General features: G+C 37.2%; 2 protein-coding genes across 6 annotated transcripts; one reads left to right on the top strand and one right to left on the bottom strand.

Moving 5' to 3' along the window:
* Positions 1-1111: 1111 nt before the first annotated feature.
* LOC133716031 (uncharacterized) lies at positions 1112-21624 on the top strand. 4 transcript variants are annotated; one of them, XR_009849315.1, is made up of 9 exons: positions 1115-2390; positions 2469-2620; positions 2892-3171; positions 12488-12548; positions 13749-14225; positions 14469-14606; positions 14821-15260; positions 20383-20485; positions 21231-21367. XR_009849315.1 is itself a non-coding variant. In XM_062142765.1 (8 exons), exons 5-8 carry the CDS (start codon positions 13823-13825, stop codon positions 21456-21458), a joined length of 1209 nt encoding a protein of 402 aa, XP_061998749.1. In that variant the 5' UTR covers positions 1112-2390; positions 2469-2620; positions 2888-3171; positions 12488-12548; positions 13749-13822; the 3' UTR covers positions 21459-21624. The 4 variants fall into 4 exon arrangements, 3 of the variants coding, with proteins under 3 accessions (XP_061998749.1, XP_061998750.1, XP_061998748.1); XM_062142765.1 differs by lacking the exon at positions 20383-20485 and having other exon boundaries at positions 1112-2390; positions 2888-3171; positions 21231-21624; XM_062142764.1 differs by lacking the exon at positions 20383-20485 and having other exon boundaries at positions 1114-2390; positions 21231-21624.
* LOC133716032 (uncharacterized) lies at positions 15921-19984 on the bottom strand. Of its 2 annotated transcripts, none has more exons than XR_009849316.1 (5): positions 19465-19984; positions 19258-19376; positions 17535-18561; positions 16745-16807; positions 15921-16399 (listed from the first exon to the last, which is right to left on the bottom strand). XR_009849316.1 is itself a non-coding variant. In XM_062142767.1 (5 exons), the coding sequence occupies exons 3-5, from the start codon at positions 18546-18548 to the stop codon at positions 16088-16090; spliced, it is 462 nt and encodes a 153-aa protein (XP_061998751.1). In that variant the 5' UTR covers positions 18549-18561; positions 19258-19376; positions 19465-19984; the 3' UTR covers positions 15921-16087. The 2 variants fall into 2 exon arrangements, 1 of the variants encoding a protein (XP_061998751.1); XM_062142767.1 differs by having other exon boundaries at positions 18462-18561.
* Positions 21625-25816: the final 4192 nt, after the last annotated feature.

The raw sequence follows: 25816 nt of genomic DNA, 5'->3' as shown, positions 1-25816 counted from the left end.
GTCTGTTGGCGGTGAAGACCCGGTGGCGGATTTGCTGGGTTCCTCTGATCTTCGTTCGGATCCGTTTGCTTTGGTTGGGTTCGGCCGGCTTTGCTCGGATCGGGGATGGGGTGGCGCGTCTTGCCGGTGTGGGGATAATGGAAGGTTGGAGGGTCAGACTGCCCTTGCACGGCGTCAAGGGGGCGGCGATGGAGCTGTCGGCGGCAGGACGAGAGGAATGCGTCGTGCCTTCTGCAATTCTCTTTTTAGGCTTGGGCTTGGTATCATATGGGCCTGGGCTTTGGCTCTAGGCCCAATTTATTTTTCAGTTTATTTATCTATTTTAATTTATTTTTCAGTGTCTTTAGGTGGCTTTATGCCCATAATAATGTCCTACTCTAGGTTTGTAGGGCGAGGTGGACGTTGTCCCGGTTTATGCACCTTGAGTGCCTTGTCTGGCCTAGGGCGGCGGCAAACTTCTTGCATTGTCAAATGGTTGCAGCCTCCTAGTGGCAGAATGAAGCCAAGTGTCACCGGATTTATTTTTTGGTGGCAACATAGTTGGAAAGTTGATATTATTAGTCTATTATGGCTCCGCGTGAGCATTATCTTTCCGGTATGTCGCCAAATTTGTAAAGCAAATGGAGTAGCCAGATGTGCATTCTTTGCTAATTGGTGCGTGATAGAATACACAATATTAGTAGGGACTTCTGATATTATTTCGGAATGTTCTCTTAAGGCTCCTTATAATTTGGGGTTTAGGCTTTATGTCCCCCCCCCCCTTGTATCCTATGATTTCATTAATGGTTATGGCTTAAGGCAGCCGTTTTGGCCCTACCTCAAAAAAAAAAAAAAAATCATACTTTATTACAACTAGAATTCGGCCAGACACAACACAAATTGGTTTCCAACGATATATCAGGCCATTATCCCCTATTACAACTAGAAGAAGTAATCATGTTTCGGAAGGTGCACAGAGCTATATTGGATGTAGGCCAGAGACCAGAAGAAAACAAATTGACACATCTTGTCTGATATGAGAAATCCAACCTGGATTCTAGATCAGAACTCCCCTTATCCTCTTATCAAACAACTATCTAATTTTGTGATTTTCAATCCTCCTAATTTGGGTGCCACTCAAAACGAATAACACCAAATTCTAATAAAATCTCGAATTTTTGAGTCCTGGGATGGATCAGTTTATGGTGGCCTGAAGAGGCACCAAGCACAAAAAAGAGAGAGAAGTTTAGTTTTCTTAACTGGGTTTCTCTTTTCTCTTTAGCTTCGTGGTGGATAACGTTTGCCTGATGGCCTCTCATGGCTACCCTCATGGGCTTGTTTTGCAACAAGAACAGAACATGGGCATCATTAAGGATTCCCAACCCTTCCTGCCGAGTTATGAAGCAAAACAGGAAATACAAAGTCGGAATCTTTAAAAATGTTGCCTCAGCAATGTGAGGAGCCATGGAGAGAAATAAGTGGATTGTCAGAGTCTAACTGGTTTGCCAAGACCCTGCCTCGGATATTGAAAAGCCTGCACTCACTGATCTGCAAGATGTTCATCGAGATTCAATGCTTTTCGATCAGCTCTGGGATTGCTGAGCACTTCCTACGACATGAAAAATGGCGCAGTTGCTCATGTCCGGAGAAAGTGAAGCAGAGAGAGGTGGACTAGATATAACTTCACTATATGACTTGATGGGGTACAGGGACTGAGATGAAGCATCTCCTTTCAGTTGTTGCGGAGTTTCACTCATTGAAAAGCTCAGCTAGTTTGGGAAAGCATTGTGTTCTGGTTCCGTATTTTGATAGGTCCCAGTTCAGGAAAAGAGTCAATATTTGATGGTTCTCCAGTGAAGATGCATGGGACTACAGTTGCTCCTTTAAAGAGTCCTGAAAAATTCAAGACAAGGGGGATGCCAAAGCAGAAGAATGGAAAAAAGGTAGGGCAGAGACAGACACCTATACACGAGGAACTATTTCCACAACTGCGAGAGCCTTCTATCTAAAATGATCGACAGAAAGAAGAATGGGAAATCAGCAATTCATTCACTTCAAAAATCTGGCCCTGAGCTTCCTTAGCTCCGACCCAGTTTTCTGCCAGTATTGCTGGAACAGGATTTACTGTCTTTTTCTCTGTCGTTTGTAAAGTAGCTTGTGCGAGAGTACCCTTCTGCTCGTCCAAACTCTTGAACACCGGAGTTGGATTTGGGTTAGTTTGTCTGTCTTGGGCGACACAATTGTTTCTAGCAGGAATCCAAGGAAGTCGTATTTAAAAAAAGAGGAAATATTGACGAGGGTCTAGACAAGCGTGAATGAGATTTACTTCAGAGCTGCAGCTTTGATGACGGTGGCGGTGTTGAGGTTTGCTTGAACATGAAGCGAAGACAAAGTTTTGGGAGATACAGATGGTGAGAACATTTGCCTAGATGGTTAGTATTTAAATATAATTGCATATGGCGGTAGCTAATAATTTGGCTAATGACCAGATCGAGTCACCAGACAGGTGAAGCCCTTTGATCAAAAGTGTTCTTCAATTAGATACAATTGAAGAACCCATCTTTCGACGAATGAATATGTTCAAAACAACTCTACAGTTGGCATGAACCAGAACTCTGGCTGATGACCAGTCGATCAGCTGGTACGTAGTACGGTAATAGACTAATAGTACTAGTTCATGTAGAATGTGAATTGATAGGAAGGCTGTAACATGGACTGTGCATGATACTGGACTTTGTCTTCTTCCTATTTTACGCGTTCAGATTGAGTTTTAACCACCTTTTAATAAATAGTTGAAAAATGACCCTATGAATGGATCAAAAGTCATATAAAATCTTCCCTTCTTCTGCGAAATGAAGACCTTTTGAGAGCTTTAATCCCCTTGTTGAAACTAATTTCTTTGTTCAAGTCAGGGCCAAAGTAGGCGACGGATCAAAAGAAAAAGGAAGCGAAGGGAGCATCTTCATCTGGCCTTGATTTGCTTGAAAGAATTGATAATGATTTATTCTAATTCAGACTTGACTTGGTTTAATTGCTTGAAGACATGGTGTCAATCTCCACTTCTCATGATGCTGATTTGTAAACTGAATGTGAAAGGCCTCTAGAATTGAGGATCCACATATGAGAAGCAAGGAGGTAACTTACAAGGAGCTGACAGTTCCTCTGAATATCTTCGTGGAAATTATGCAAAAGGTATAATATATCTTATTCGAGTCTTACAGTAGATGAGTTATACAGAATTTTAATAGGGGTAACTAAAATTTTTGATCCGTTCATATGGCCATTTTTTAAATATTTGATAAAACATGGTTAAAAATCAATTTAAAAACGTAAAATAGGTCATTTATCAAAATTTCTCTTTTTTTTTGAGTTGAATGGTGTTACTTGTTAGACTTTATTGATAACTAATAAACAGATTAAGAAATACATTTCTCAGATTCTATTACATCTTGAATGAAGGAAGGAATATTAGACCAAAAGAAAGCTTGATCAAAATCTGCAGCATGAGCTGCCAATTTGTGCGCAGCCATGTTTGCCTCTCTGCTAGCATGAATAATTCTAACTTGGTTCACCTCTTTCAAATCTTGTCTGAGGTCCTCATATAACCTTCCAAGAATAGAATAATTTTGCAGCTCCTCTTGACACACTTGTTGCTTCAAAACCAAACAATCAGTCTCCAAAATTACTGGACATAGACCATGTTCCATCACATAACCAAATGCTTCCTTACAAGCCAAGAGCTCGACATGTTCAGCAGACTGAACTCGAGTAACTACCTTCCCCACTGCTCCCAAAAAAGTCCCTTGAGAGTCACGGACTAAGAAACCAATTGCTGCTTTGCCAGAGCTCGGACTAAAAGCTCCATCAAAATTTACCTTCAACCAACCCACAGGAGGGCACTGGCACTTCAAAATTTTCCTAGTTCCCTGAGAACCATGTAATTTTGTATTGTGAAAAATAAAGTTACTCAGTCTGACAGAAGACATGAGAGCTATATCACGAGCTAAAGTGATTTTGTTTTCCCATACCCTATCATTCCTTTCTTTCCAAATTCCCCAAATAAAATGCAACAATTGATCAAAGTCTGTTTTTGATAACTTCCCAACACACAAATTCAACCAATTAAGAGCATCCATCTGATCAGAATCCCCCCCCCCCCCCCCCCCCCAAAACAACTGCCAGCAATTTGCAAATTGGTGGACAACACTTCTCTAGTGAAAGCACAATCTCTGGTAAGATGAATATTTGTCTCCACCTCATTGCAAAAAACACAACTCTGAGATTCTAAAATAACATTCTTTGATGCCAATCTGTCTAGAGTAGGCAGAATATTATGACAAATCCTCCAAGCATTAACCTTTGCCGTGCTAGGGATTTTGGCATGCCAAATGTTCTTCCACACTCTTTGATTACTCACAACAGAAGGAGAAAGAATAGATGCAGTTTTAGAGAAAGCATGACGATATGCAGATTTGACAGTAAACATACCTTGTTTCCCCAAATGCCAAGTCAATCTATCATCCGGACTTCTAGCACTCAAAGGAATTGCTAGAATAGTTTCTGCATCTGAGTGTATAAAAGTGGAACGAATTTTATACTCATCCCAAGAATTAGGAGGAATAATCAATTCACTCACCTTGGCCAAATTATCTTGCACCGGTCCCAATAGCTGTGGTTTATGAGTAATAGTTTTAGGAATCCAAGAATCCCGCAACATGAGAACATTATTTCCATTCCCAATTTGCCAATGAGCACCTTCAATCAATAAATTTCAAGTAGAAAAAATGCTACGCCAAGAATAAGAAGGAGTAGCATGTTCTTCTGCATTCCAAAAAGAACCATTAGGATAATATCTAGCTTTGTACAATTGTGCCACAAGAGTATCCGGGTTAGAGACAACCCGCCAAGCTTGCTTCGCCAACATCGAAGAATTAAATTCTGATAAGCTCCGAAAACCCAAGCCACCCTCTTCCTTGGCATGACACAAATCATCCCATTTCTTCCAATGTATTTTACGTTTATCATTTGTACTCCCCCACCAAAATCTAGCACACATCTGCTCAAGATCTTCACAAAATTTTTTTGTCAATTGAAACACACTCATATCATAATTAGGGAGAGCTTGAGCCACTACCCTGATCAAAATATCATTACCAGCACCACTCAACATCTTGCCTTGCCAATGCTTCAGTTTTTCAGCTAACCGCTCCTTTATATAAAGGAAGGTAGCTATTTTCTTACGTCCTATGTAAGTAGGAAGACCTAAGTATCTCTCATGGGACTCCACCACTTCAACACCTAACAGATTAGCCACTCTATCTTGCTCACAATCTGCAACATTCTTACTAAACACAACAGAGCTTTTATGAAAGTTAACCACCTGACCTGAAGCCCTTCCATATGTCTGTATAACATTTTTGATCTGAAAACAAGCTTCCGGAGTAGCTTGAGCATATAGCATACTATCGTCTGCAAATAACAAATGATTGATAGATGGTGCTCCTGAGCAAATAGCAATACTAGGTAATAACCCCAACTGTTGCTTTTGTTGTAACAATTCCGAGAAGCCTTCTGCACCAATAAGAAACAGATAGGGTGATCATAATGGATCCCCTTGTCTCAAACCCCTAGTTGGAATTACCAGGCCTCTAGGCTTCCCTCTAACCAGAAAAGAGTACCTCACAAAGCAAACACATTGCATAACAACATCTATCCATGTAGAAGCAAAGCCAAATCTCTCCAAAACCTTGTGCAAAAATACCCATTCCATACGATCATAGGCCTTGCTCAAATCCAACTTCAAAACAATATACCCAACTTGACCTTCCCTTTTGTTATGGACAAAATGAGCTACTTCATTAGCCACTAGGATATTATTCGTGATCAGTCTCCCAGGCACAAATGCACTCTGAAAAGGAAAAATAATAGATGACAAGAAAACCTTCAGTCTGTTTGCAATTACTTTAGAACAAAGTTTGTAAATAACATTACAAAGTGCAATAGGTCGTAAGTCTTCCATATTCTCAGGATTCTGCACCTTTGGTATCAAACAAATGTGAGTAAAATTTATCTATTTTAACAAAGAACCAGTGTGCAGAAAGCTTTGTATTGCCTCAGTAACATCTTTCCCAATATCCTCCCAATAATGCTGAAAAAACAATGGAGGCATACCATCAAGGCCAGGAGATTTCGTTGGGTACATCTGAAATAAAGCACACTTGACCTCTTCTTCTGAATACTGGGCACATAGCTTTTGATTCATATCACTAGTAACACACAGCTGAATTGCCGCTAAGGTCAGATTAATTGCGTCAACATCAAGATCAGTGGTAGTAAACGTTTTTGAAAAATATGAAGTCACAATATTCTCCATACTCTTGCAACCAAGTAACCTTGGCCCGTTGCTTCCAAAATGCCTCTTCCTGCGACAGAATATCCTGTAAAGAAATCATTAAAACTTTCTTCTCATTGTAAACTGCCTCAGACATCGGCTCATTCATAAGCACTTCCAATCTGCTCCGAATATCCTCCATCTGATTTTGACGCAGTCTAAATGTATCACGCTGCCAAGATTCCAAGGCACATCTCGTGTTAATGATCTTTCTTGCTAGTACAAACATGGAGCACCTCCATCTTATGCTTTCCAATTAGATAACACAAGAGGATCACACTCTTGGTGCTGCAACCAAAAGGACTCGAATTTAAACCTGTGCCGCTTAGGACGCTTGGGCAGAGGTACAGAACTAGCTTGTAACAGAATGGGAACGTGGTCAGAATCACTGGGCGGCAAGTGTTTCACCCTTGAATAACCAAAGATGTCACTCCATGTAGAGGTACCAACTGCTCTATCCAAACGTATTTGAGTCTCAGAATTCCACCAGGTCATCTTTGCACCCTGAAACCCTAGATCAGCAAGATCACCATATCCCAATGCATCACGGAAACCCCGCATCTGTCTTTCACTAGGCAAAGGTCCTCCTAACTTCTCACTATTGTTCAGTATTTCATTAAAGTCGCCGATTATCACCCAAGGAAGAGAATCTAAATCAGCCAAATCACGGAGAAGCTGCCAAGAATCCCCACGATCTCCTGTCCTTGCATGACCATAGAACCCTGTTATTCTCCACCACGGTTCACCAGGTGCACCCCTAATTTATGCGTCGATGTGATGCGCAGAGACAGTACGCACATGCAGATCGACATCCTTTGTCCAGAAGAACGCCAGGCCTCCCACCTGACCCACGCTCAAGACCTCCTTCGAGTGCGCAAACCCTAGATCCTTGTGCAAAGCTTTGAAATCCCTCAAAGTACTGATTTTTGTTTCACAGAGAAAGACAATCTGAGGCTGATTCTGTGTGATCAAATCCCTCAGCGCCCTTGTAGTAGTTGTGTTGCAGATTCCCCTGCAATTCCAACTCAGGACATCCATGGAAGTGGACGGAAGATTAATCTCCCAAAGATTGAGAGTAAACCCTAGCGTGCGGCTAGGTCAGAGAAGTACTGCCCAACTATCAAAATTTCTCTTGTTATGATCCGTAAATAAACTCTTCGTCCAATGACATATCATTTAAACAAATGTTTCTTGGTTACTAGAAAAAGCCTCATAGGACACTATCATTTTTCGGCATCTTTTGCTTCAAAAGATACGGATAATTGTATTTAAAAATCATTAGATATGTTGCAGTCACGGAAATACGGAATATAAAAAGGTATTCTCTGTAGCAGATGCCACCACCAAAAGTTATGGTTATCCGTGTTTCTTAACGGGGTCCACCTTAATTATTATTTTTTGATTATATTTATTTCATTATTTATAATATTGATCGTATTTCTTTGAGAAATTTTATTCACACATTGCTAAATAATAGATACACATCTCCTACTTAATACATTACTTCCTAACTTTTGATTTTAACATTTTACTAAAAACACAACCCTAAGCTTCCTAAACTATCCTCATTCACAATGCACCATATCTATCCACTAAACATTCATTTTTTTTTTCCTCTTTGGTCAACTGAAAATTTTATAAACGAAGGCAACAACCAAAGCTAACACCAAAGAAAAATACAACAGAAGAAAAGCTGCAAACACAAAAGAGAACCAGCTACTAGAAGACGCTGCAGCTGGAGACACAAAACATTAATTTGCTATGTTCAACTTGTCAAGCTAAAATCCACAAGCCATTAATTTAAACATACTTGTCCTCCTGTCAATTCAACCATTATGTGTTTCATATTCAAAACTTTATAGTTGAATCTCAAAAAGACAAATAACAGTTTTAGCACACACAAGCCAGGTATTACTAGTTCAATCTTCCAACTCAAAATAAATTTCCTTTATTTAAAATCACCTTGCAGAATCAAAATACCATACTTATATATTCGGTTCACTATACACCATGTGAGCCTTATTTTGAAGGAAAAAATTCAGCAGATTTTCTTCAAGAGCATCTATCAATATATTTTTTTTCATTATATGCACTCGATAATTGACAACATAGCCAAATAAGGAAACGACAAGATCGAGCATTATATGCACTTTAGAACCAAGCTAGAGAACAACAGACGCCAGTACTCCTCCAATAACAATAACAAACCTAGCCACTATACTAATTAGCCATATATTCATATATATTGACATCATACTAGCTTGACAAAATAATAAAATATGTTCCAACTATGTTTCTCTATTTTTGATATAAATTTCTCTTTTGGTAATTTTATATACCTATAAAACAAGATGTTGGGTATATGAAAAAAATATGTGTATTTAGTATTTAAAGGTGTGTGAATAAAATTTCTCTTTCTTTTTTGGTCTTTTTTCCTTTTCATTATATTTAATTCATTAATTACAATATTAATTGTATTTCTTTTTTAGTCAATATATATTAAAAATATTTTTAAATTTTTTTTTTTTTGTTCGATCATGCTGCTGACTTGAGGATCTCCGCCGTCTCTTTCTCTTCCTCCTTCCCTTCTTCGTCCTCTCTCTTCTCCAGACGGTTTTTGACCCACCACGAGCATAACTTTCTCCGCCGCCGAATGTACCCATTCTTCGTTGGCGAACCCACCCAACCATACCTCGCTCCCAGATTGAGCCTTTGAATCCTCTATGTCCCCTCTATCTTCCTCTTCCTCTTTCATTTCAAAAGTTTTTAACTGCTCTAGAATTTTGAAGCTTCTCAAACAGCCGCGTTTGCCCACGAATATGCAGCAAAGAAAATGTTTGTTGAGGCCTTGATCAACCTAATTGGAATTGCCTTAAAGAACTAAACCAACCATAGCAGTTAATTATGGATGAGCATTAGCTTTTAGAGAAATACTAGCAACCTTCCCTTTCAACCTTCCCATTTCTACCTTCCTTATTCATTGTATGTCATGTGTATTCCACTATCTAAAAATTTTAAACAATTTTTAACAAATTTCATTCAAAAAAAATATTTTAAACAATAAATACAATTAAAAGACAAGTTTTCACTTCCCCTCTTTATCCTTATTTAATTTCACATGCATTTAATTAAGTAATTGATTTTAGTTTCTCAATTTTTTTTTCTCTTTTATGAATCCTTTTTATTTGCAATATATATTACTCTTGTGGGCTTACGGTTGGGATTTTACAGAAGAAATATGTACATGGTACATATATATGTAAGAACATAATTCAAATTTTGTCCAAAAAAAAAAAAAACAGAATTGAAACCCAAAAAATGGCCAAACGTTTAATGTTAAAAAGAAAAAACCATTTATTTCTCAAAAATAGATATTGTATATATAAAAGTCATGAATTTTAATTTTTGAAGATCCAGTATATTGTTGAATCTGTGTGCGTTCGTATCTTGCTTTTATACACTTAAATGGAGCAACAAGCTCAAAGCAAGGCCGGTCCTAAGTTTTTCAAGGCCCTGGGCGAAAAATATATATACATCAATAAAATTAAATGAAAAAAAGAATTTCTTCAATAATTGAGATCTCTAAAGAGAAGCCAAACATCAGTCTACTAAACTTTGAATGTAAATACTTGAACATAGAACAATAAAATGTGGAATCAACTTTGCTCCTTGTTTTTCCTTTTCTGCTCGAGATCGACTTGAAACTCTAACTTCCAATTGCACCTAATATTGAAAATTGAAAACGAATTAGCAATCAACAAAACCCAGAAATCAAGTAACCCAAAATCAAAATTGAAAAACACCTATACGTATTTTGATTTGTACCTCAGCCTACATTGATGGAAACCCGAAGAATTCATATGAACACTGTAGATGAACATAAGTATAGAGAGGAGAAAGAGTGGTGATGATAAATGATGAGAAGAAATTGAAGGATTGAACAACCATTGAAACCAATTTAAAGAGAATTTGCTTGATTTCAAGGTTTGGGAGAGAGTAAGAGACACTGGAATAATGGCATCATGCGTGCAATTGAAAAAAGAAAGAAGAAAAGATGCTGGAATAATCGCGTTTAGAAATCTGTAATTTTTTTTTAACGTTCCTTACGTATTGCTATATATAATTAATTAATTATATATATATATATATATATATATATATATATATATATATATATATCAGATCCTATCCAGAGCGAGGCATCGCTTTGAAATTTCAGAGCGAGGTTAGGGTTTAGGGTCACTTTTCGGTCGCATATCCACATCTCAACCGTTCAGTTTTTAGGTACTAATGTATAGATCATCTCTGCAAAATATATATATATATATATTAAATCTTATTTTAAAAATCTGGTGCCCCCCTCTTTGTTGTGCCCTGTGCGGTCGCCAATGCTGCCCAGCAGCAAGGCCGGCCCTGGCTCAAAGTAAGAAATTCATGGTTTTATAACATCAATACATTATTTGGAATGTATTTTAACACCATTAACATCAGAAGCGATGCAAAACAAGAAAGAAAGCAATAAGTTGAAAAATTAGTATATAAGATGATAATCTTTCATAAACTTGTTCACTAAATAAAAGATTATAAAGGTGTTCCCCCATGTAGCCTAGGGTATCATTTGCAATCTTGTATCCAACTTGAAAAGTAAAGACTATGGAACCCTGAATGATCATAGTTGTGGTCATAGTCATGAAATCTTCTATACAACCAACCGAATAAGGGAAACTATACCTTGTACTCTAATAGAGCTAAGTTTATGAAAACTTTTAAAATAGGCTCCCACCATGCAAGTTAATTTATTTGCTAACTACCATTTAATTTAGTGATAAAGGTGTTTTTTTTTTTTTTTCAACAAAGTGTTAGCAAATGTGCTGACTGCTGAGTCTTGTAGGGTGAGCTTATAACTAGGTACGTACTACTAGGAATAAAGCTGGTTTAGTATCAATCATTCAAAGAAAATGTGAATGATCAATCAGCACTCTCACAAAATTGAATTGCTAATTCGTAAAGTTTGAATCTGTCAAAACTTATCAAGTACAAGGCTAATGAATTAGCCATAACTCTCTATTCGCCTAATTTCCAAGTTACGCAGAAACTTTAGTCAAAGACAATGAAATTGTTGTCCCAGATGAATATTTAAACAGCCCAACCATGAATATTTGGGAAGGTCTTATTCTCACGCATTATTGTTGACTTTCCAGTTTTGCACTCGTTATCAGAGTTTCCAGTTGCACGCAGTGCCCACGCACACTTGCACTGGGCCCGGTCTCGAATCTGTTGGCCAAGGTGTCATGAGGAGAGTGGAGTAGTTATTACAAAAAATAGACTAATTCTTAGGTGCGGCTGCCCAATCAAGTCTCAGAGTTTTTTTGTCTTTGTTCTAGAATTGTCTCTGGTTTTTAAATGTGAAATACTCAAAATACCCCCCTACTTAAACACTGATTGGTCAGCCGCACCACCACGTGCACGCGGTGCGGCTGCCCCACGCAAGAACCTCTCCAAAACAATATGTGTCATTTTCACATGATCAACAAAAGAACAATATTATTGTTGAAAGACGGACATGGACCACCACTTACCTAACGCAGGCATTTGTCTAGTAAGGTTTCCAGTCTCCCTACACTTTGACTTTATTACTACAACATGCATTTCAGAACGACTCATGAGGAGGTGTTACATTTCGGAACGCGAAAAGATCGACTTCCGCCACTGGGCCCACACCCGCCAACTTCAATCTTAAGTAACAACTATGCTTTAGGATTTCACATGAACGTACAATTAACAGAGAACAATTGCGCTTCACAGGTGTCATAGTTATTACAACATTTTTAGACCAGCCTCATTGAAACAGCATTATATATATATATATATATGCACTCATTACTACACATTTGGGAACGACTCCTTCATTTATACAGAAGCTGCTGATTTCAGACTTTATTTCAGTTTCATCTCAATGGCTGCATGCGTAGTTGGTAATATAAAATTTTACTTTTGTGTTTGATCTTATTGCAATTGTCTGCAATGCTCTCTGATCATTTAAAACAACTAAAGCATGCATCTTTGCTGTATCTCATAGAAATTAACGGACTTCCTTTTGTTTCTCTTAAATGAAAGTTGCAATCCCTCCGCCTCGTTGCAAGCCAGCTTCCACTCACTTAATTGCTTGAAGATTCGCGTAAGTTTCCCCCTTGTCATTATGAGTACTAGGGCTAGCTTTTGTAATTAACTTGTATATTTACAAATTAATTGTCATATGGAATTGATTTTTATATGATATGGCTCATCTTAGTTCATCATTTTCATATGGATCATCATAGGACAATTAACGCATGAATCGCTGAAAGCACCCTGTGGCAGCATTAATGATGTAATTGACATGTATATAAGAATCACTGTAATTAAGGATATAGTATAGGACTAGGGTTGTCACTCGGTCGATTCAAATCCATTATATGCCTTACCAACTTCAAAATCAGGGCTTTCGGTTTCAAAATTGAGCTATCAATTACCAACCAAAATTTTTGGTATCTAATCATAACACCAAATTCAATATTTTGGTTTTCAGTATTACCAACTTTACAATAAGTTTTTATATAGTTGGAATATAAATTAAAATGAACAATAGTAGAATTTTAATTTGATAAATTGTCAAAAACTTTATATTCATCTACTTATCTGATTATAATTCTCATATGTACATATATATGACATCAAGTTTTAGTTATTTTCAATAAAACTAATTATTTAACAATTTTTTACCAAGTTAATGTAGTATTAATCTAGTATTAGTAATAGTGTTATATTATTATGAAAATAATTATGTTTATATTTCTTATTATATATGTATTTGTATTGAAAACTAGAGTATATATAACTAATATTTAGATAATCGGTCGATTAGGTATTTACCAAAATCAAACCAATTCGGTAATATTCGATTTCGGTTTTATCGATTTCGATTACTCAAAAACGGTTTACCAAATTTAAAATATCATTTGATATTCGATCAGTTCGATAATTACCAAACAAAATGGCTGCCCTGAGTAGGACACACATGACATTGTCCACACTACAGCCCTAGCTAGTAGCTGCCACAATGTTTATCTTTGAGGTACATTAAACTCGATGAGAACCAACCATTCATGAATGTACGTGTAGCAGCTAAGAGGGCAGATTGCGTTGATGAGATACTATTTCAAAACCAGGGACTAAGGCTATAGGTAGCTCCTTATATTCAATAAGTTCAGATCATCTTGACTCTTCAATTATGAGTTTAATTTATAATCATATATATGTATTCATTTTCCAAATCTTTACAGAAAAAGTAAAAAAGAAAAGCATCTCAAACTAATTAACAATGACCTTACTTGAACAGATAAGTACCGCACACTGTGTGCTCCCCTACACGAAGCTGCAACAGGAGGTGACTGGCCAGCGGCTAACAAAATCATGCATGAAGATGGCTCCATTATACGTGCCTCTATTAAAAAAGAAAGCCGAGAGACTGTTCTTCATATTGTGGCCTCTAAAGGACATTGCGACTTTATGAAGAAGTTGCTGGAGTTGTTGAGAGAGGATGACTTATACTTGCTGGACAAGAAGGGGAATACAGCTTTTTGTTTGGCTGTAGCAGCGGGAAAGGTACGAGTGGCAAAGATCATGCTGGAAAAAGATCCCCTCATGGCAACACTTAAGTGTGCTGAAGGATGGTCACCTCTTCGTTTAGCCACTTTTCGTGGTCATAGCAAGATGGCATGGTTTCTGTACCCTAAAATTATCGAAGACCTTGAACAAGAGGAACGAGTTGCAACATTTTTCATTTGCATCAACAGAACTGACACTTCTTTGTACGGTAAGCAAATGTAAAGGAGGGAGGGAGAGGGGGGAGGGAGGGAGGGGGAGAGAGAGAGAGAGAGAGAGGGAGAGAGATAGAGAGAGTAGAATTTTTCAGTTAATTACTTAATTACATGCCTTTGGTTGTGCATCTCCAACAATTATATGAGTTTCTTATGTTAACCCTCTCTGTTCCCTAGCTCTTATGCTATGATTTCTAATGTTTCATGCTCCCACTGATGCCAACAGTTGTTTACTGCAGAACTAGCATTGAAAATGCTTCTTGAATACCGGGAGCTTGCAGAGGCTCGTGACACCAGTGGTGAAACAGCATTCCATTTGTTGGCTGGGAAACCTAAAGCATTTAGATCAGCAATGTTGAAATGCTTCCTTCACATTTGTTAGTTTCATTCCTCATTGCATCTCAATTCCCTCGTTTACTGATGTTGCCACATTGACTCAGTTCACATTTAAAAGCATGGAATTCTTCTATATATATTCATTTCAACTTAAATATTTTGTGTTTGTGTGTAATAGTGTACGTTCATATGATGTATTCAGCTTATACAGAATCTGAACTCAAACTCTCAAATCTACTCTTTCAAATTTTGAAGGTTTAGGAAAGCAGCTCGAATCTCCTGGCCTTCAAGTACTAAAACAACTTTGGAAAATAGTTTCAGAGAAAGATGAGAAGACGGTTAAAGGAATATTCTTAACAATTCCTTCAAAAGGAAAGCCTTCAAATGCATTGTTCATTGCAGCTAAATGTGGAAATGCTCAGTTCCTGGCTGAGCTTATAGCCTCCGATCCTGCTTTGATAATTGAAACAGATGAGCGCGATCGGAATGTATTCCACATTGGAGCTATGTATCATCAGTGGAGTATCTTCAGTCTGGTAGATAAGTTGGGTGCAGATGAGCATTCCATACTCTCTGCACAAGACGATAGGGACAACACCATACTGCATTTAGCAGCAAAGGTAGCTGGACCCCTTCAATGGGATGAGATGGTTGGACCTGCAATTCGAATGAAACGAGATTTGAAATGGTTTAAGGTAAATATGTACAGCCTTTTCTCATATGTTTTCATACGCAGTACATTTTTTTCTCTTCAGGGATATTTGGGATATATAGATCCCCTATTTATTGTTGGAGATGCATGCATGCATGCATGCATGAGATTAACTTTTTTTTTTTTTTTTATCGGGAAGTTAGATTAGTAACGCACATACCCATGCAGTGGTATCCCAACACCTACACCGTCATCAGGGCCGGCCCTGACACTACAAGAAAAAACATATTTAACAACATGCAATTCACGTTGTCAATAACTTTTGACAACGTTTGCCGCATGTTGTAGATGCCAAAGTCATTAAAAGTCCCCGAGTCCTTAACATCGAGCTTTGAACGTTGTCGAAAAGAGGCGAAGCATGTTGTTGTAATTATTCAACAATGAGCTATGCACGTTGTCATAAATTTTCGATAACGTTTCAAGCGCATGTTGTAAGTTTTAACAACATTCTCTGCACGTTGTCATAAATTTTAGACAGCATACACGGTACGTTGTCATATTAATGGATACGTTGTTATAAAATTTCAGTACATACTATTGCACCCAATTTGCTGGGTTATGCTTTCCTGTACCTCTAAACATTCACCATTACTTAAACTCATTCACATGCCAATATTAGTACACACTAACCTTGTATGAAAAATTTACATTTCATTAGGAGTGCCACATTCTCTTATACATATGTTCTTTACAAAACAAGCATGACAAAGTACTGGATTCTTTGTTCATCAGCATTGACAAAACATGCATGGTACTCCCTCACCTACATAAATTCTCTAGTAAAGCAAAATGTACCTGCTACTTCAACTACTAAGGGAGCATTTTAATGGAGCTTTTGGGCCATGCAAGAGTGCTTCCTACAGCTTCACCAAGTTGTTTGGCATCCATGGTTGCTCTATACACTTCCATAGTCTGATACTCATCAAACACCACGTCAACCCAAACCTTCCAACAATCTCGTCCAAGAGGCACACAATGAACTTTTGTACTTGGATTTGTTGAAGAGATCTTCCCTTCAGCCACCACTTCATCTTCTTCATAATTGTTCCAATTCAAAAGTGCACATCTTCTATTTTCAAGATCATTGCTTGGAGCATTGATTGGTCTACTTGATTGTTGTGACTACAAATATAAGAAATTAAGAGAGAGAAATATTGGTTTAAACATCTAACTGTAATATTGCTCACACAGTTTCTGGAAGTAATAGCTATTGTATCAGTAGATTAAGAGGATAAAACTTAAAACTGAACATGTACCGTACAGTACCTAGTTGCTTACCAAGAGCAATTCTATTTTATTCTTCAAAGCATAGCCCTACTCTAAAATGATAATTAGACTGTAATGACTAATGATTGTTGTCCAGGAACCTCAAAGCAGAAATTCCTCTCTTGTTATAGCATGACAATAGGTGAATTTTGTTTCACCTAAAATTCATAAATCTTACCAATTATAGCAGAGATTACATACCTGAGAAGTAGTTGCATGTGCATTTATCATTTTCTCTAAGTTTATGTTCTGTTGAGAAGGTCCCTGAATTTAGTTCAAGACACATTAGATTATGCTTCTTCATTCCCAATGGATTTGTTAAGCACAAGCCAGAAACTGCATATCAGATCTATCTTAATTCGTAGTTCACAACATGACCACAGGTCCACAAGTAAAGTAATACCTATAGTCATATGCAGTAAGTCTTGCAACTGAACAACTCATCGCATACCAGAACTCGTTTTTTTTTATTTTAACTCAAAAACACAGTAGTTTCACATTTCCAACTTGAAGATGATATCCCATAAAAAAAAAAAGGAAAAAAAAAAACTTGAAGATGGTATGAAGGCATATCGAATACCAGACTATTCCGCCCACTCATGTTTAATACATAATTTTGTATACCACGTACCAACTACTATCAGATCAATAACTTGATCCCCTAAACAATATAAGTCATATTTTAATAGTAAACTACAATGTCATACACAATTATGTAGCAGAAGATGTCAATGGCTATTTGCAGTCGAGAATACAGGAGCTTTTGAGATGAAGTGTACAAATGAATTCAATTGCAAGAGGTGGTATAGAATCGTTCTAGATAATTGGCAGTTTCTGTGTTTTGTTTCAGAATCCGAAGAGTAATAATGCATTCAAGTTTCAAGAGCAGATTTGTACCTCCTGAGTGGCCTCTTAATAGAAGTTCTGTAACAGATCATGAATGATGCAATACCATGTGTCCAAAAAGCATTTAATAGAAGGAGAAATTTACCCGAAACTCAGGACCAAGTTTGTATTTCACAAAGTTGTCCCATTCTATCTGAGATTTCACATTTGCTGGCTTGACCTTGTCAATTGCACGTTTCTTGGTAGGAAAATCCACAACCAGGCAACTTAAGGCATCACAGAAGGTTGAGACAGAAGGTTTAATCCAAGAGATGCTTACCTCAATTCAGAGATCCTTTGCAAGTTTTGCCTCACTTATTTTATTGATTATAAAATTCTAAACTCTCATCCTAAACGAGCATGAGACATAACTCCCATTATAACATTTACGCCCATACAAGTGAGAAGTGAGATGTGATACCATATGTGTCAAGAAAACCAGATGCCTTGTTTTTTCATAAATGTTGCAAAGGGAGATAAATGCAAACAATCTTTCATTAATACATCAGAATCACTGAAAAATGAGGAAGGAGAAACTCAAGATAAACTGACGGAATTTAGAAAAAGCCTTGACAGTTTAATTGGAATGATAGTCTGATCGCCTTTGCTAGATAGTATCAGCAGTTTGCTGTGGGATTTATTGTATCTTTATTTACTTGTTGTAGTGTATGGCACTTTGGTTGCTTTTGATAAAGAAATAAAATGGATTGTAAAATTGCACGAATGAAAAGAGAAAAAAAAAAGGATAATAAGTCGATATATGTAGACTATAAAAAAATCTCATCATAGATGAAAAACAGGATAAAAAAAAAGTGCAGTGAATGAGTACCTACACTGAGAAAAGAATGAAGCTCGAAAGGAAAAAACAAATTAATCAACTCAAGAGCATTAGATTGTTCAGTAGACTGTAGTAGACAAATAGCACTGAGACAAATGGCTGCTAACAATAATCAAAATAAACATAAGATAAGAGCACTGGCACCTGACAAAAATAATGATGTCAAAGAAAATTTCAACATGACAGATGACAAACCTTATTTTCTTGGTCACGATCAAGCTTCAAGAATATAATATCGTGATATTTCTGTGACAATTCTATATATTTTGGAGCTATAATCATTCAAGGACCACACCTGCGGATGAAGATCAAAGGAAGGAATGACAAATCAAGAGTAACTAATCTTAAGATATTAAGATATACCAAGAAGCATGAGCCGGGTGAGAAACCAAAACAGATTTAGTCATTATAGCAAAGTGGTGCAGGTAATGCAATTGCAGCCTAGGTCCAAGTTATGGTTTCGGTTAGCTAAATTCATGTCCAGTTTCAACTTCATGTTTAATTCTTCTGGCTTTTAAGAATCAATGAAAGATTAAAATGCTACTTTGTTAAAGCCACCGTGTTCTTCCCCCTCTTGACCCTACAAGCAGAAATTGCAGTCCTCACTAAACAATGAATTGAATCGAAAGGAGAAGCTAAAGGCAAATTCTCACACTAAACTTAGCCTATTCCAATTTGCCTCATATATTTTCGAAACTAAACAATTTGCAGAACTATAAATGTCAAAATTCCGTGCTATTCTACTCTACCTATTTTCTCAAAATGCAGAAAACTAGTCATAGATTGCAGCTAACTAAACTTTCTTAATCAATTGCAGATACAATAAGAGAAGCCCATTCAATTCCACAAAGCCATATACTCAATTGCCCATTCAATTCCACAAAGCCATATACTCAATTTCCCATTCAATTGAGTATATGGCTATGTGGAATTTCCGAAAATTTTCGAACCAAACACTACCATGAACGAACAATAAGTCAAAAAAAAGTACCTGTAATCAGAATCGGAGAAGCATTGCAGGAATCGAAGGGAGCTGATCTTGAGAAAGAGCTTGAGCTTGAGCTTCAGAAGGGAACCAAAGACAGAGAAGCTGAGCTGAGCTGAGAGACGCTGCGAGTGAGAGAGAGAGAGAGAGAGAGAGATCTGAGCTTTTGAGAGAATTTGAAATTGAAAACTGAGAATGAAGAGCGATTGGTACCTGGAGACGAGTTGATGGCGGGAGGGAAGGACTGCTTGAAGTCTGAAACGACTAGGTGGCTCCGAGCCCGTCGAACATTATGAAGGTCACCGTCGACTGAGGCGAGAGCTTTTGGTGGCGGCAAATGAGTTTTGGCTTCGACTAGGGCGTTTAGTGGCTTTGTAAAAGGTAGGTCAACCAAATTTCAAATTTCTCCTAAAATTTAGAATAAAACGGACAGCTCCCCTCACCAATTTTTTTTTTTTTATCTCAAAGTTTTGACAGCGTTCGCCACATGTTGTCATTCTGAAAAATTTTCAACAACGTGCACACCTGCTTGTTGATAACTTAATTGACAACTTGCAGATAACAACACACAAAGTAGATTGTTGATAACCAAATTAACAACGTGCAAATGACGCGTGTGGTATTAAATGATTTACTACAACGCACATTATTTGCTCGTTGTCGAATACTGTAAGTAACAACGAACATTTAGAGCATGTTGTTATTGTGATGTTGTGGTAGACTACTTTTCTTGTAGTGTGAGGGCTGCCACCTGAGGCAGCCGGCTCAGGCCACCGGCTCCGGGGGGGCCTCGGAAGTTCTGTATATATGATACAAAATAGGTATATAAAAATGTTTTGCGTTTACAAACACCAAGCGAAGTGTTGCTCCAGCGGGAGTGATCTTAATTAGCCTCTGGAGGCCAACCAAGGTTTGAGTCTCCCTCCTGTCTTTTTTTTTTCCTTCAACTTGTCAATGTCAATCCTTGGGCCCAAATCGAACCTAGGTTGCTCACCCATTCAGTTTTTTTGTTTTTTTTCCTTTTCAATCACTTAGGTTTAACTAGTTTTTTATTTCTCAAAATTTATGTAGGAATAAATATTTATATATTTAAATTTATATAGGAGGCCACATTTTAATTCTTTGCCTCAGGCCTTAGAATCTCAAGACCGGCCCTGACCGTCATTGCGGCGAAAGTCAGACTAATCCACTGCACCGCAGACGCACGAACCCAAAGGGTCCCTCAAATCTGCATGTATGAGATTAACTTAATTACCACAACATATATATTTGATTTCACAAATTAATTAATGTCTTTGTGAACTTTTGAGTTCCCCAACAGTACGTTCCTATAATGTCAACTTGATTATCTGAACCTGTTGTTATTTATCATCTGCATCACAACAAAAACACCTGCATGCATTTGTACAATTGTACGTACAACATATGCAAGTATGTACAAAAGTATAAGGGCTAAATACTGGTTACTACCCTGTGGTTTAGGTCCAAAATCAATTCAGTCCATGGACTTCTAATTTCATCAAAAACACTCCTATACTTTCAATTTTGATCTAATAGGTCCAATTCGTTAATATTCTGCTATGGGTACGGTTCAACTTATAGTTGGATTATTTGATGAAAAACTTTTTATTTGATAGATTTTGTAATAGTGAGACACACCCACTCCTAAATTGACTATGCATGCCACCTCAACACCACATCATAAAACATAGGTCATATATGAGCCACGTCAATAAGTTAAATGACTCAATTATCGGAAGACTAACAGATTGGACCTATTAGATCAAAATTGAAACTGCAGGGGTGTTTTTGATGAAATTAGAAGTCTAGGGACTGAATTGATTTTAGACCTAAACCACAGGGTAGTAACCAGTATTTAGCCCAAACTATAAACACAAAGAACATGAGATTATTTTGGATAATTAGGTGTATATCTTTCATTGCGCTGGATTAATTAACCTAGCTAGTATTCCCTGCAGGATGTGACAAAGGTTGTGCCACCTGATTGCCTAGATAAAACGAACTTGGAAGATAAAAGGCCTGGAGATATATTCATCGAGCAACATAGAGCTTTAAATGATCTCTTGGTGAATCAAAAGGAGATGTCATGGACGACCTTGCTTGCAATATTCGCTAGTTCCTTTGGGATTGTCGCAGCCCTAGTTGGTGCTGCAAATTTTGTGTTGCAACAGATTCGAAGCAACTAATCCATCTTTGAGATGCATTAATTCAGCTTTTGAGGGGCGCTGAATCAAATGTCATAATATCTTACTACTTTTAGTGCTCCGTTTTAAGAGCAATATTTAAGGAATGTATTGAATTGAGAATTAAGATTTCGTGCAACTTTTATTAAATTAAAAGAAAAATTATGGATTTTATTGTGTTTTTTTTTTTTTTTTGAAGGGGTTTGGAACCCAGCCAAACTGGGAGGCTCATCCCCATGCCTGACTTATTTAATTAATAATTAAATTATGCATAGAGGGGGACATATAACCTTGACCTCTAGCAATAGTACAAGAATCTTCGTAGAGTACATCCTGGATAATCGCAGGAGACTCATCTAACCATACATCGTCAAGATAATCCATACTAGCAAGGTGACCAAGCCTATTGGCTACACCATTTGCTTCCCGGAAGATATGCCTAATCTGAACAGAGTGTAACGACGTCAAATAAGACTTACAATCTTCAATAATCCGCCCTGTATCAGATCTATCTTCCATCCCATGTTTCAAGGCATTCACCACAATAGAGCTGTCACACTCTAAATCAAAAGCAGCGTAATCTTGGTGAATAGCAAGAAGGATACCTGCCCTAGCAGCCTCAGCCTCCATATGAAATGGTAGATTAGAGTGTAACTATTGTTGCTGTTTCGTTTTTTTTTTTTTTTTAGAATTACGGTTCTTAACTGAAATCGACAGACGGACAGAGTGACATACACAAATACACATTTCTCTGCAAAATTCGAGGATTTTCATCACAGCCTCGAAACGGTTCATATATTGGGTTTTCTCCAAAAAAAAAAAAAAAAAAAAAAAAAGGGTTCATATATTGGGCCTGCAAAGAAAGAAAGTTTAATTTTGGATTTCACACAACTTGGGCTCATCGGAATAGTCGACCAATTCAACTAGTGGTAAGGGCGTGATAACGTATAATTTTAAGGAGCAATCTCAGTTACCTCCCGCTCTCAACCCAATTAGTGGCAAAGGGATTTGAAGGAGCAATCTCGTTCAATTAACTCCTCCCAAACCAAAACACCTGTCCTTTCTATTTTTATTTTTTATTATATCATAATTCAAAGCCGTTCTCTTCTTCTTCTCATCACAGCTCTTCATCCCCACAGCTCTCACATGATCAACGTGGCTGGAATTTGTGCTTGGCGTACAAGCTCATGACCAATCCTAGTTTCCGCCTCTGAAGACTATTCTATATATTCCCAATTTCCAACAGATTTGACCGAAATTGATGACCTCTTCTTTAGGGAGATTTAATAAATTGGAAGATATATGATAGTATCAATAAGAACGATAATATATGCAGATTATCTTAATTTGATTCAGATTCCGTTAATGGGATAAAAATGGAATTTGGTTCAGATCCTTGCCGTACCAGATGGTATCCTTGTCGGGAACTTTGATTTGGTTTTGCATCAAACTGATATCTTTCAAGGAATCAGGATATGCATAGTTAATAGTTTGATTTTAGCTTGGATAAAATTGAATTCTTTTATTGCTGTACCTGTAGCATTCATTGATGAGCAGATTCCAAATACAGTATTTTTGGACCAAAATACATGCATGGTGAAAAGAAAAAAGAAGGTATGAAGTACCACGAAAAAAATATATATCTTAATTTTTATGCCTTATTGAGAAAGTTACAGAATGATCGAGGACTGTCATTTGGATTCAGCAAACTAGCAACCTGAACAGTAATTGTACCAATTTTATGGGAGCATCAAATAGTTACAATTTTATGAATTTAGGCACCGCAAACAGTGCCAGTTTTCCTGGATTGTTGAATACCGGTGGTCATAACTTTCTCAGCCACCGACAAAATATGTTTGCCTTTGGTACTCTTGGGCCTAGGGCACCTCTAGTGCTAGGGCCCCGGACAATTATGAGGGCCGAGACTCAATTACCTAGGGCTACGTCGTCATCCACTTCTTCGGGAGGATGAAGTGGTCCAAGGGAGGAATCTCAGGTCCAGAGTACTACTGACCAAGCTAGTTCTTCACGTACTTTTCTTGAGGCAACTGCAGGAACAAGTTGCTGCTGAGGGAAAGCACTGGACAGTTTGCTGGCAACAATCTGTGTATGCGCCAAACAAATAAAAAGTATCCATATTAGTCATATATCATCATCATCAAGAATCAAAGTAATAAATGAGAGAGAGAGAGAGAGAAACGTTCCCAAGGGTAAGGAAGGAGTATTCACGATAAAATTCACAAGGAAAGTCCATGACCAAACCTCCCATCTATAGACAGATTACATATATTAATAGTACTAATTTATAAAAAGAGACTTACAACTTTGGTAAATCATTGATTCGATATGCGACTCTTAACTCATTCATGATGGGAAGCAAAATGTATACATATCTGCGTTTGTCACTTGAGAACTCAAAGGTGATGTGACCTTCCTCCATATCTCTATAGGCTATCTAGATTGAATGATATCTTGGAGGAAAATAAAAAGAAACATGAAGAATATTGTAAGGACAAGCTAATATTCGACCCCCTATATAGTTTCTATTGTACCATAAACAAGTTACACGAGCACTGAAATACTTTAGAAATTCTCTGCTAGGTCAACCCGGCCAATATGAAATTTGATCAACTAGGAGCTAGGATGCCCTAGAAATGCAAGAAAAAAGAATTCAAGAAAAGAGAAAGAGCAGACGATAATGTTGTATACTAGCTACATGACATATGTGAAGAATGATAATGTTGTGGGGATGTAGCTCTAGGTCCCTATTTATAGCATTGGCTTGAACACCTATGAGTCGCCATACTATACTTGCATTGTCTATATTATTTGGACCAACAAATCTTACCTAATAAGTTTCATGCTAGATTCTATATATGTATATTGTAAATTTGTAATTATTTACCAAAGTCATATTCCATGAAAACTACATTTGCAGTAAGATATTATATATACTATTAATGTTCAATGAATTGTAATTAATCAAAATCATAATCCAATGAAATTTACTTATTTGGTAAAACAATTAGTGTATTACTGTAACAACATTGATATATATATATGATTACAAATGCGTTTAAAATCTGTAACTTTACTAACCTAACTTTACCACTGCATGAGTGTGTGAGTTACTAACCTAACTTCCCGATAAAAAAAAATAAAATAAAAAATCTATAACTTTACTTAGAGCAAAAAAAGAAGAAGCAAAACGCAGTTCACCAATCTCTTGTGATATTGGATTCAACTCAACTTTTACAAAAACACAAGTATTACTTATTCGAAAGATATTCATTGTCAGTTACCTATGTACCCTTTAGAAGAAAGATGTTAATAAAAGAACTTAATTTTTTTTTTAAAGAAATATTAATAAAGAACCGATAATATTACAACCGATTATGTATAATAATTAGTCTACAAGTCAAACTCAGAATCTTCCACTTACAAATTAAGCACTAATATCACTAGACCAAGTAATATTAGCACTAATATAATTATACATGCAAATGAAATAATTTCAATTTTTTTGAAGGGATTTTGTCCATTTACCCCATTTTTAGGGATTTTTTTTCCCACTTACCCCGTTAAGTGTTTTTTAATTTCTCCTTACCCAAAACACTCTAAGGAAGTCTTCCCAAATACCCTATTAAGTTTTTTTTTTTTTTTTTTGGTGAGAGAAACCATATGAGACTTTGCTGGAGCCCCGTCACCGGTCGCCGGAATCCGATCACCGGCTGCCGCCCACCAGACTTCTCTGGAAACCTCACCGGAGGTTCTCAAAGAGGTCGTTGGAGATCTTATAGGTCGCCAGAAAGGTTTTTGACCCCAAAAGAAGTCTATTGCCCCCCAATAGACGTCTATTGGGGGGCAATAGAACTTTATGAAACCTCGTCATAAGTCTCCAAAGAGGTTGTTGTAGATCTTATATGGGGTCGGAGAGGTTTATTGCCTCCTGAATAAACTTGTATTGCCCCCCAATAGACGTCTATTGCCCTCCAATAGATTTCAATCACCGGAATGAGAACTAATCTCCGTAAAATTAGACAAATAAAACTTTGTTTAAGGAAAAAAAAAAGATATTACATCAATTCAAAACATGTATTGCCCCCCAATAGACGTCTATTTGGGTGCAATAGACGTCTATTTGGGGGTAATAGACGTACGTCTATTTGGGTGCAATAGACGTCTATTGCCCCCCAATAGCCCTTTATTGCCCCCTCCATAAATTATCAAATTGTGTGAGAACTTTCTTTAAGAACCCTAAAGCATATGCCCAAATTTGTTTTATCACACAAAGACGACATTGCAGAAACTGAAAGCACTCAATTATGATTGATAAATAGTATTTACAAGGGTTCCAGCAG

Source organism: Rosa rugosa, chromosome 6 (assembly GCF_958449725.1).
Source record: "Rosa rugosa chromosome 6, drRosRugo1.1, whole genome shotgun sequence".
Classification (NCBI taxonomy): domain Eukaryota; kingdom Viridiplantae; phylum Streptophyta; class Magnoliopsida; order Rosales; family Rosaceae; genus Rosa; species Rosa rugosa.
This window is presented reverse-complemented; position numbering and strand designations above follow the sequence as displayed.